This window comes from Chroicocephalus ridibundus, chromosome 2 (genome assembly GCF_963924245.1).
Source record: "Chroicocephalus ridibundus chromosome 2, bChrRid1.1, whole genome shotgun sequence".
NCBI lineage: Eukaryota > Metazoa > Chordata > Aves > Charadriiformes > Laridae > Chroicocephalus > Chroicocephalus ridibundus.
In genome coordinates, this window is record NC_086285.1 from 17,912,273 (window position 1) to 17,924,417 (window position 12,145).

The window sequence follows — 12,145 nt, forward strand, 5'->3', positions numbered from 1 at the left end:
TTTTGTTTCCATTTAAATATGTTAAAATACTGATCTCTTGGTAATGTCTCCAGATAGCATCTGAAGCAAGCACAAGATTTTCTTTAAAAACAGAAAAGTGTACTAGAATTCTGTGCTAGAGTTGTACTGCAAAAATACAGCCAAGTAGTTGCTTCCAGTGTTTTTGTTTCTATTGGGAAAGATAACATAAATATTTTATCACGCTATATATAACTGCTAGCACATGGACATATAGCAGCAATACTTAATATTACCTATAATGTTTTTTTACTACAATATGGCATAAATCAAAAGGACCTTACCTTCTGCTGCGATGATACCGGTGGTGTAGTCATCAAAGGTTTAAGCGGAACGGTGTTAGTCTGAGGCGTGCTTATTCTTGGAGATACATATGATCTTGGCGATGAGGCATCAGATGTTAAAGACATTGGAGACTGATTAGATGGCTGAGCTGTAAAGAAAAAAATATTTTTTTTAAAATAAAATCATATCCTATCTTAAATGTGAATTAAATTTTCTTTTGATACTTTGCAGTATGCAGTATTAGATAATATATGAACATACTCAAGACTGTTGGGGAGGTGAACAAATGGAACAATCAAACATTCAATGACAATCCTAACTAAAGAATTTTATTTTCCCTAAACTCTCCACTTCTAAAACTTGAAAAGGGGAAAGAGAAAAAAAGCTATTATGCACTGCTTTTTACACATGGAGAGACTAAATTATTTTCATTCACGATTCCTATTTTAGAGTGTTGAATTCTATTTAACCAAAAGAATGCATGAACATATTCACCCATTCCAGGTATCTACCAACAGCCCCCTGCCCACATTTTAATTACTGGTTAAAAATTAACAATAGCATAATACTGCTTACCAACTCAGTAATATGACTGCATTTACTGTTTTGGTTTAAGTTTCTAGCTTTGTTAAGTTAGAAACCACAATGTATTGAAGACACCTGAAGGAATATCTTGCCTGGAAGGCTACAAAAAAAACCCACCAGATAGAATAAACTCTCTTTTAAGAATTTAAAGCCTCCCCCAAGAGTCACAGTTGCACTGCATTACAAAAAGGGTGTTCAAACAAGGAACAGTTGTGTTTTATATTGAACATTAAATAACGTCTAATGAAGGTTCAGAATAAATTGAGAGGGTCTCGCACATGTTTCACGTTACTCATATAGAGTTAGTTAACATACAAAGAAAATCCCAAAAGGCGAGACAGACAGACACATTTACTTAGTTGCCTGTCATTCAACATCCTCTACACCAAATGGCCAAAGATACAACAAGAGACATCTTCTACAAGTTTCAGCTGTATCAGCCTTTATAAAATGCAACGTAACGATTTTACATAAGTGAAAAGAAGACTCTGAATACCTTGTGTAGACAGTTGTGCAGCTTGAGAAATTAGGGAAGTGATATTGAAAGCAGATGGTCCAGCAGTAAGAATTTTATGGAGTATAGACTGCAGAGAGGCTTGTGTCACAGCTGCTGTTAGAACTAAAAACAAACATTCTGTTTTACTGGCAATTCTACAACATCACTTTAAACTCTTCAAACTGGCTAAATACATTTAAGCTGCATTTTCTTTCTGATTTTGATCCTATATCCACAATAGGCCAAAGAGCCACCTGAACTATTTTTCAATGACTTGAGTTCAATTGTTAGGCATGCCAAGCATTCATTAAAGTCCTTTATTTGGTAGTTTTCTCCGAGACATACAAAAATACCAATTATTTTAGAAACTAACTTTAATTCTTCAGCTTGATTTTACGGATGAATAGTAGTTCTTGGAAACATAAAGAGAACGTTTGTTCAATTTGTTATTGTAGTAAGCAGAATATGTTTGGGGTTTTTTGTTTGTTTTTAAACTACAATAATTTAAGAAAAAAAGAAAAAAGCAAAACAGCAGTATCACTTCAACTCACTAAAAGAGATGGGGCAGGGTGGGAAGACTTCCTGTTCAAGGAAAAAGAAAAGATCTTTCAAGTTAAAAATCCAGACACTTGGGTGTTTCTTCTTTAAAAGATATAACATTTGTTCAGGGTTTAGCTGTCCCATCCCCCACTCCAGTAAAAAAATTAATCATTTTCAACCAACTGTTTTAAAACTGTGCTATACAGGAAGAGCATCTCACAGTATGAGCCAATGAGACCTAGCCTCTGAACTAATCTTTTCGGAAAGGTCTACAGGCTCTGCGGGATACTTCCTGAACGTACACTACCCGTGCACAAGTCTGAAAAAACTGACTCACCAGCACAAACGCAGAATAACTCTGCATCATGTGCACAGTAAGGGCAGTCCTGCTGCGCAAGCTGAAGTCACTCTGCCCGCGTGGACCTGCTGGCCAGGCCCTCATGCCATCAGAACAATATTGAACACTCTCGTTTCCAAGACAGACACAGCTGCTGCTCAGATGTGGCAAGAAAAAATGACTAGGAACTTAAACTGGCAGCTTTCTAATAAAATACAATTAGAGTCTTGATTGGACCTTTCATTTTTTAGCACTAACAACGATACTCCTACTTTTTTAGTCCGACCTAGTGCTCTAGAGTTTTAAAAGCTTCTCCCTGCACAGGAAAAAACAATAATCTACTTGCATATCAGCACTGAATGAAGCCATTATATTTGCTGATTAAAAGGAAGTCAATTGACAGCTTTTCCTTATAAATAAACCTAACATACGTAAGTTGTAAAATTTTAAGTAAAATTTTACTATTTTGACTTCCAAGGTTTGCACTTTTAAAAAGCTAAGGATAATTAACTCTGGGCATTATATGTAAATGTTTTGCTTCCAAATCGCTGATTAGTGTGCAAGAAGTTCAAAGACGCAAACAAAAAAATCCCACACCGCTTTCTTCATCAGTAACCTATCACATGGAGACACCGTGTCAGATAAAATCACATTCAAAGTGCATCAACTCTACTTGTTCTTGCAGTGAAAGGCACTATAGCTAGTTCTAAACTTTCTTCTAGTGAACTAGGCCAACGTGACAAAAATTTAAGGGATACACTGATGACATGCACAAAATTTAACCTGCTAGCAAAATTACTGATATGCTCTCTTTATTCAGAAAGGCTGACATGTTCTATTAAAGAAAAAAAAAAGTTGACAGGCAACAAGATTTAAGAATCCCTAGAAGTTTCAGTATTTGCAAACATGTTATTAGAATAGCAGCACAAACTACAGAAAACAAAGAACACTGCACGAAACAAAAGAACAAAAAGCTCTAACTAAATTTTGTGCAAAAGATGAATGCTGATTCAGCAATTAAGTCACCAGTCTCAATTAGACTGCTCACATACATCAGCATTTAACAGCCTTAAACACTACTTGTCTGTTTTAAAAAGGTTTAACAGGAAAAAACCCCACCCAAATAAACAAAACCAATCCCCACTTTACCTAGGGATTCATTTATTCACTTTTCTTTTAAAGTAAGGTTTGCATTTACTAAAGCTTAGTATCCAATAATATACTAATGTGAGTAAATAAGAGATTACATCACCTTCATAGATTCCTTACCTTCATTGATTTTGGATATATCTACGCTAGAATTATTAAGCTGCAAGGTGGCTTGAAGAGCAGGCAGCAGCTGTCGAAGGAGATTTGGGTCCTGAAGTAATGGAGGAATTGGCGATTGTGGGACAGGTGAGACAGGAACTGTAGGAGCAGATGAAGCAGGCGCAGAAGTTGGGTTCAGCCCAGAAGCAGAAGATGTAGAAGGAGTTGTGCAAGAATGGGATACAGACTTGTCCACAGATGCAGACTCTGAACAGGAGACAGACAGTAATTTTCATTTTCCCCAGTATAACCTGACAACTTTTCACTAGTATAATATTCATATTAAATTCATAAGATCAAATGCTTAACTATTGTTATAAGAGGAAAAAAAACATAACAAAAATTGAAGATATTTGATATCTAGTGTAACTTATGCTACTGAACTTAGTATTTATTAGGAACACACACAAAAAATTTTCAATTTCAAGATATTGGACTGAAAGCTGCCAGTACTACAAATGGGAATTTTTTTCCTAATGTTTAGGACAAACGTGGGACAAAAGTTCCTTAGTGATTTTTTTCTTTTACTGTGCATGTACTCATATTCTATGTTTCTTACTCATGCTTCCAGTCTTTCTTTGAAAAAATATACCATGGGCTTTACAGATAGGCTAATATGTCACATTTGAGGGGAAGGTATAAGCCGGGCTTCATTTATTCAGACACCCGACTACAAGATGTTACAAAATGAAGACCAAGTCTAACATTCACAATCCAGCTACATTGCTTAGGATTCACAGACACGATAATGAGCTGTACTAGAAATATACAACACGAGCTGTTAACATCCCCACAGCAGAGTGGAAAAGCATCTAGAAATGCATCTGCCCATAATTAGTTTCAAACTTGCCAGCTTCTCCTGAAGCATCAAGACCTATATCCTTTATTTTATTCATCTCATTTTAGCAAATATCAACACTTATTACCCACGGAAACGCTTAGTACTTAAATCCAATTATACTATATGGCATTTTGTTCTAACTAATGTGAGCTATTCAATTAATTTTAAATTTGACTTCCAGTTAACATGAAAGTTTCTTCTCCCTTCCAATACTGTGAGAAATTCTTGCACTGAAAGTTCAGGAGTAAGTATCTCCACTTACTACAGATGTATCACGAGTCACATCATATATCCTTCCTTTAAGAAGCCTGGACCACTATATTTCAATTTTAGCTTCTCTCATCCACATTAAACACATCATAGATCTCTGCTGCCAAACTCAACCAAGACTAATGCTTCTACAGCACCAAACAGGTTGGATGAAGAGTGGAAAGATGGATATGGATCCAAGATCTCAGCCAGAATGCTTGCCCATAATATTGAAGACCTGGATTTCAACCCCATCTCAAACTAGGCAGAGAATGTCTATCTGGATATTCCACATTTCAGGCAAAAATCCAAATGAAAGCTATAACAACTGCCTGGGAAACGCTTTTACTCTAAAGGTGTGTGTGTTTGTTTTTTTTTTTTCCTTTGGAGAGATGGTCAAGGTAAGAAGAGGCTCACTTTTAGTAAAGAAGAAAAACTAAAGGGTCTTGTTTTGTGTTACTACGCAAGAATGACATGCTACAGAATTTCTAAAAGCTTTTGTTTTCTGACAGCCTTAATTGCAACTTTTGAGACTAATCTGTGACTAAATTTGAGATTAACTAACTAGAGACACTAACTTTTGAGACTAATTTGTGGAACACTAAAAAAACCACTGAAGTGAGAATCAGTATGTAAAGTTAAATGAGATTAGAAATCCCAATTAAAAGAAAGGGGACTTCTGCTGCAACTGCAGTTACAGTACAAATAGTTCATAATAGGTCACAGATATTCCAAAAACCCCTTTTTCAGCCAAGTAGCCGAGAAACCTAAACCAGAATCTAAACCATTTTTATGCTGGAGAATCCAAATTTGACAGCTTGCAAAGCTGCAATAGTCAAGGCACACAGAGGCATTTTGATGTTTCAGGCAAACTTCTAAAAAAGAGGCGGCCTTATCTAATTACAAGCTCCTCAGGACAACGATTTAGCTTTCAATATATCTGTAAAGGGACCTGGCCATTCGGCCAGGAGCTTTCACAAAAAGAACTTACAAAGGGACAAGAGGTGTTAGAAAGACTGAAGAGGAAAAAAAGTAGTTACAAAATTTTTATATGGTTTTCAGTAACATGTGACTAGGGCAGTTGATTAGGTATTACCCCTCCCCACCCCCCCCTTTAAAGAGTAAGTCATTAGTAAAAGTCTCTGTTATAGAAATAATACATACAAAATCTTACGTTAACGGTGTTCAAAGTAAACTTATTCAGACAACTGCAAGTCAAGACACATCAAGCAAACAAGAATCTTACCATACTAAACAAAAACACGTAAAGTTTAACTGAACTTGGATTTGTCATAGTCCACATAAGGATGAGATACACTGGCAGACAAAAGCAAGGGAATTAAGCACAATGGGGCACATTAGTACCTTTATGTTCCAAGTCCCCTACCCTACAATTTTGAGAACCTTACAACAACCAAAAAAACCCAAAACCAAACCACCACCCAAAGCCCCAACAAAACACCCTAATTTAAAACCAAACAAAACAGAGAAAAATACTAAGCAACTATCAGCACTGATTTCAAAACATATTTAATGTAGTTAGGCTTGTCTTCACAGGGGAATTATTTTAAGCAAAGAAGCAACTCACTACTATATTACTAATTCACCTAAGCAATACCTAACTTCAAACCACACCACCATACCAAAAGGCTGGAAGTATTTTTCACCCATGCTGCAGTTCTGAACACAAAATGAACTGAATCAAAGGCAAACTTGAGCAAACAATGCAGTGAAGGCAAACCTTAAGACCAGTTCTGTGTATTTACTCATTTCTTGAATAAAAAGACTCAAAATAGGTCATACAAAACCACTGAATTCCAAGAGGTCTGTAAAAGTACTTTAGTTTGGGTGAGCTTCTCTGCTATAAAAATGCAAACTGAATTACATCACAACAACACAGTCAATTCTTTTAGACAATATGGAGACACTATTCTGTAGCTGCATTATTGCAGGCATTTTAAGTATGTGTTAAAATATACCTGTGAAAGATATTTTTTGTACAATCACCCAGATTAAACACCTAGAGAAAGCGATGTGAAAAAAGGATGGTGTCTAACGCTAACATTCCGATCTTTTGAGATTGTTAACATTACAAAGCCAACAGTTCCAATGTTATGAAAGAATACATCTCTATAATCATGCCTATTTACAGGTACGTTGTATTACAACTTTGTGTTACTGAACATCATAGAGGATGCAGAATACAATGAATGCTCAGAACACCACAGCACTTCACAAATCAAATAATTTAAGTTATTCATAGTAAAATAAAGGGTATAAAACTATTTCTGCCAAAAAAGAGTTGCAAAAAACATTTGTGGAAATACAAGTATTTCTTGTTTGTATTAAGGAGCCTGAATGGCTATTTTGTTCTCTACAAAGGGAAACTCCTTTGTGTTGAAAACAAACATGTTAAACAATATAGAACACAGATTAGTTCTGTATAATCATAACTTTTATTACCTTAATTTAAACCAACCTATCTTACTCCATGTCTTCCAAACTGGACACTTGATTTCACAGAAATAAATCCAAGAAATACTGCTGATAAAACAAAGCCTCTAAACACTTACGTATCCATTTTTGTATAATAGAATCACAAAGGCTTAAAACTGGTTTAATTTATGATGCTATACAGAACTTGCAAGTTTTGCCTTTGAAGTTAACACAACTCATCAAAACTCCTCAAGATTAAATGTTTCTTTCACAAAAATCCTCAGATATCACTTACTGGGGTGAGTGCATTTCCCCTGCTTTTTCCACAAATAGAAGCAGAAAGTTCTCACTCCCTTCTTTTCCTCCTTAATTCCCCTTTTCTGTTCTGCTTTGAGAGACTGTGTCATTGTATGTTTTGCCACACAGTTAAATTTACTTCTCAACATTTAAACACTATTTCCTAGTTTCTAAAACATTTACTAGGATTTTTAAAAAATGCTTAGAATTATACAGCCCTGTAATTCTTAAATGCATTTGAAGCCTCAATCACCATGAAACACAGTCAAAATGAACACAGCATACTGAGAAAAGTGAAGTATCTTTACAAATCTAAGTCCTTTAATTTTACTGCTCTGATACACTGGTCTCTATACCTGTGTCAACAGAAGTTCATGTTCATTAACAACCTAACTACAGTATTATTGCAAAGTACGGCTTTTGATTACACAGCAGTCATTTATAAACCTAATTGGAACCATTAATACATCAATCACACCAACTTTGAACCTACAACTGAAATTTACAAACAGAAAAAGCAAATTTGGTCTGTCTCTTATACAAAAAATATTCTTAAAAAAAAGATGAACTATGCTGCAAGACTGCAAAATATGACTGTGTACTAATTTTTCCATGGTAAGCTAAGCACATTAAAATTTCAACTTTTGGAGCTTTCAAGAAAACTTCTAAAAAAAAAAAAATCCATTCACTTTGTTGTAACAACGTGAAAAGTTTGGACTGGGCTGTGAGCAACCTCGTCTAGTCACAGGCGCCCCTGCCCATGGCAGGGGGGTTGGAACTAGATGATCTTTAAGGGCTCTTTCAACCTAAACCATTCTATGATTTTGTAAAAATCATGTAATCAAGCTAATAAGCTAATTAGACACACCCCACATATAGAACTACAACATAGAACTAAACAAGTTTCTGGACCATCATATGGAAAGAAAATGACCAGAAAACAAAGCCATCGAAACAAAAAACCCAAACAAAAGAGGAAAACAAAGTAATCAGATGGCAAACAAAAGCAACTAGATGCGGAGATTAACTTAATGTGAAGAACTATTAATTAGTTTTACATTACAATGAGTAGAAAAAAGCTTTTTATAATGAAAATAATTTTGGAATATCACGATGATTAGGAAACAGCTTTCCATTCACAACCTACTCTGGTGGAGCTGACGTGCAATCACATCTTTTGGACAAAAAGGAGAGAAGTTATCAGGCAGTGTTCTCTATGACAAGAGCCTGTACGACAGAAGTGCATTTATGCTGCAGGTTTCACAGGGAGGTATCTCAACTGAGGTAAGCTGGAGGCTATTGTTTGCCCCAGAAAAAACCATCATGTCAAGTCAAAATGGAAACATTACACTGCACATTTCCAAGCAGCGTGGATTTTTTAATAACAAGGACAAGAAATCCTTTCAGAAAAAACACCATAGATCATTTTCAGCAGTTGTGCTGCAATGTTCTTCAATTACCACCTAGATACAAGAAGGCAAACGCTTTGCTTCTCCGAGTTTGAGGCAGTATATTCAAATGCTGCTGAATCTTGCCATTACCAATCTCTGCCCCTCACAAGAACCTTTGCTACTAAGCAAATAGCTGATCCACTAGTGAATCTCATTCTGAAAGGCAATTCTCAGCCTAATAAATTATAGTTGAAGTTATTCACACTAGGCTAATCCAGGGAGGTGAAAAACTAAGTCTTTTGACTGTTCAGCTACTCTGTTTCAATGAAGAGCTTTTGGCACGAGCACTCCCACACCTCTGTTGTGTCTCAGCCACCCTGTTCTACCTGCTGGAGTCCTTTAAGTACCTGTTCCTAGTACTTGCTTGCTCCCTTCTCACCCACGGTATGCCGAGTTATCCGGGCATACTGCTGTGACAGAGAAGTGAGTGGGGAAAAAAGAAACAAGAGGAGGAAATGCATTTTTCGTGCAGTAACTTCCTTCAGTCCTCCTTCTCACAATATATCAGTACTCCCTACACAAAGAGTAGCTTTAGAATACTACTAGATATAGCTTGCCACATATATGGACCACTGATTTATTTCAACAAAGATTTTTTTTTTAAGTGACATGGGAATTACCCACTACTGGGTAATTGACTGGATAATTCCCAAATCAACATGATCCTTTGAGTGTTCCAATAGCTTTTACCACTGATGTAATTTTTTATGCCATTTAAAAAAACCCACAATGCATTCAAAGTCCCTTAGATTCAACACTACAATAGTACCCAATCACTCTACTGTGAGCTGGAGCTGTATCCTTGCTCTGCTAGCAACAGTCATGCACGTGTGCTCTCACAGTGTGCATGCTCTCTGTAGGAGGAAAATTGCATTACAAAATGTTCAGAAGTTCAATGCCTTATTGCCTCATAAACCTCACCTCTGCTATACTAATAAAACAACTACCACCTAGAAGAGCTAACTAAACTGCTTGATTTACTATTGATGATTAAGAGTCATAACACATTCATCTGTGCTGAAGTACTTTAGGTATACAGTTGTTGTGGTTTTGGCCAAATTGGCCAATGGCCCTCAACAGATGCTCCCCTGCGCACCACCCCCCCCCAACCTCTCAAACACGGAGGGGAGGACGAGAGATAAAGAGATTTACGAGTTTAGAAGAAACTAAACTACATTAATGAAATATTAACAATAAGATAAAAAGGAAAATAATGAAATAGACACAGCATATACAAAACCGTACTAAGATGGCAGGATGATGTCACCAGCAGGCACTGGGGAAGTCCCAGACCGGACTCAGCGATGGCTGCGAACTGTATTCCACAGATGTAATCAGGCACACACCGATGGGGATCAAAGGCAGATGAACAGACAGGGTCCTCCTCAGACTTCCGCCATTGAAGGAAAAGAGTTGCCCCTTTGATCCCTCAGCTTTTATACTGAGCATGGGGCAGATGGGATGGAATACCCTGTTGGTCAGTTTTGGGTCACCTGTCCTGTCTGCTCCTCCCCGCAGGTGGGACCCCTCTACGCTTTTCCGCTTCTGACCCTCCAACAGGGCAAATAACAAAATTAGCTGACCTTGGTTGTCATAGCAATAAGTATAAGCAAGCGCCTTTCTGCATACCATTCCTTGGCACAAACTGTCTTATCACTCTGAACAAACCGTTTTAGACACAACATGCTGTTAATTTCAGAGAGTTACAAGAGGCCTAGCTAAGAAATAAAATTACTGAACAGAAAGTTGGTTCTGTTTTACCTCAAACCAGGACATAGTCCACCAACTAAGTTCTCTGAGCAGTGACAGTCACATTTACCTTTTCTGCATAGTCCATTTCTGATCTACTGAGGACATTAAGCCACACCAAAATATATAAATATTTATAAGCCATGCATTTTGTAAACACATTTGGCTAAAAGAAACTATGGCAACAACAGTAACTGGGTTCTCAAATACACTCAAATTAACCAAAATGTAAGAAATTCAGCATTTTTCTCATTTGGATCACTCCAGGCTTAAAACTGAATTTTCATATTTTATCTCTGCTGCCAAAATAAATGTAACAGCAATGCTCAGCGAACAAGTAGAAAGTAGAAAGTACTGGAAGAAACACCTCTAACAGTCTCACTAGCATAATTTTTTCTAACCACTGTATGAATTGAGTAATATACTTAAAACTGCAAAACTCAGCCAAAGATGCAATGATACCAGGAGCAATGTTAATAACTGACTGCTAAAGACTAGCAAGTGTTACAAGTAAGAAAACCACAGGGGTGAGAAAAGGATGAGGAAGAAGCTCATCTGCCACTGACCAACCACTTCAGTCCGTCAGCCTCAGGGTCACAAGCCAGGCAGCACCGCACTGGCCAGCTTGCCAAGTTTGTCAGAAAAAATTGGGAGTATTGCTGCACTAGAAACAGAAGTGCTGCCTGATGGGACCTGGAGGAAAGGTGTGAGAAGTAGTATCCTACAGACAGACACACTGGTAAGTTACGGACAATACAACATTTCATTCAGTAACTGAATCAGAAATAGGAAAATGTGATGTGCCCTACAGATAAAGCAGCCAAAAAGTAGGAAAAGCAACCCCACACGTTACCTGCATAAAGCACTCACAGTGAGCACAAACAGAAGCAGCAGATTCTGACTGGAACATTCAAACCAAAGGGTAGAGGTCAAATAGTTCCCCAGGAACTCTCCACTACTGCCAGCCATTGAGGGCAGAGGACTACTGCTAACAGCTGAGCTAGAGTTCAGCCAGGGATTTTATTCAATCTCCTTGTGGGACTACAACATACCCCTGCAGCAAAAGAGATCGAGCTGAAAAAACTGTAGTTGTTGGTTTCCGTGGTTTTTTGTTCTTTTGTTTTTCACAACTATTACTGCATTAAAAAAATACACACTCAGAACAAAACTATTAAAACAGTGGTACATATACACTGGCGTAAGGCTGCCAGCAACACATTGACAAGAAGCAAGAACTCATTTAGGCAAGGACTACTGTGCACACCACTCATTTGGACCAAGCTATTTTTATAAGCAAAAAAATACAGCTTTACCTCTTTTTCTAAGAAGAGAGGGATGGCACAGCTAGCCAACAGAAAAAAAAAAAATAAAAAAAAAAAAATCAAAGGCTGTTTGCTTTACTAGTGTAAAAATAAACCCCTCAAACTATTTTCCGATTTTACAAAGACACTTTTGAACTGAGCGTCTCAGGCCATTTTTTTTTTTTCCTCATTTTGTATAACAGCTACAAATACTTTTAAACACTGCATACCTATAGTACTGCAGGTTCACAG

At 37.0% G+C, this 12,145-nt stretch overlaps 1 protein-coding gene across 2 annotated transcripts in view; it reads right to left on the reverse strand.

Moving 5' to 3' along the window:
- Nucleotides 1-12,145, reverse strand: part of WAC (WW domain containing adaptor with coiled-coil) — a 62,365-nt gene that overhangs the window by 20,073 nt on the left and 30,147 nt on the right. For both annotated transcript variants that reach the window (XM_063324568.1, XM_063324569.1), the window contains 3 exons: nt 3,531-3,776; nt 1,385-1,507; nt 303-451 (listed from right to left, as the gene is read on the reverse strand). In XM_063324568.1, the coding sequence (XP_063180638.1) occupies nt 303-451; nt 1,385-1,507; nt 3,531-3,776 (518 nt within the window). The remainder of the gene's footprint in view (nt 1-302; nt 452-1,384; nt 1,508-3,530; nt 3,777-12,145) is intronic.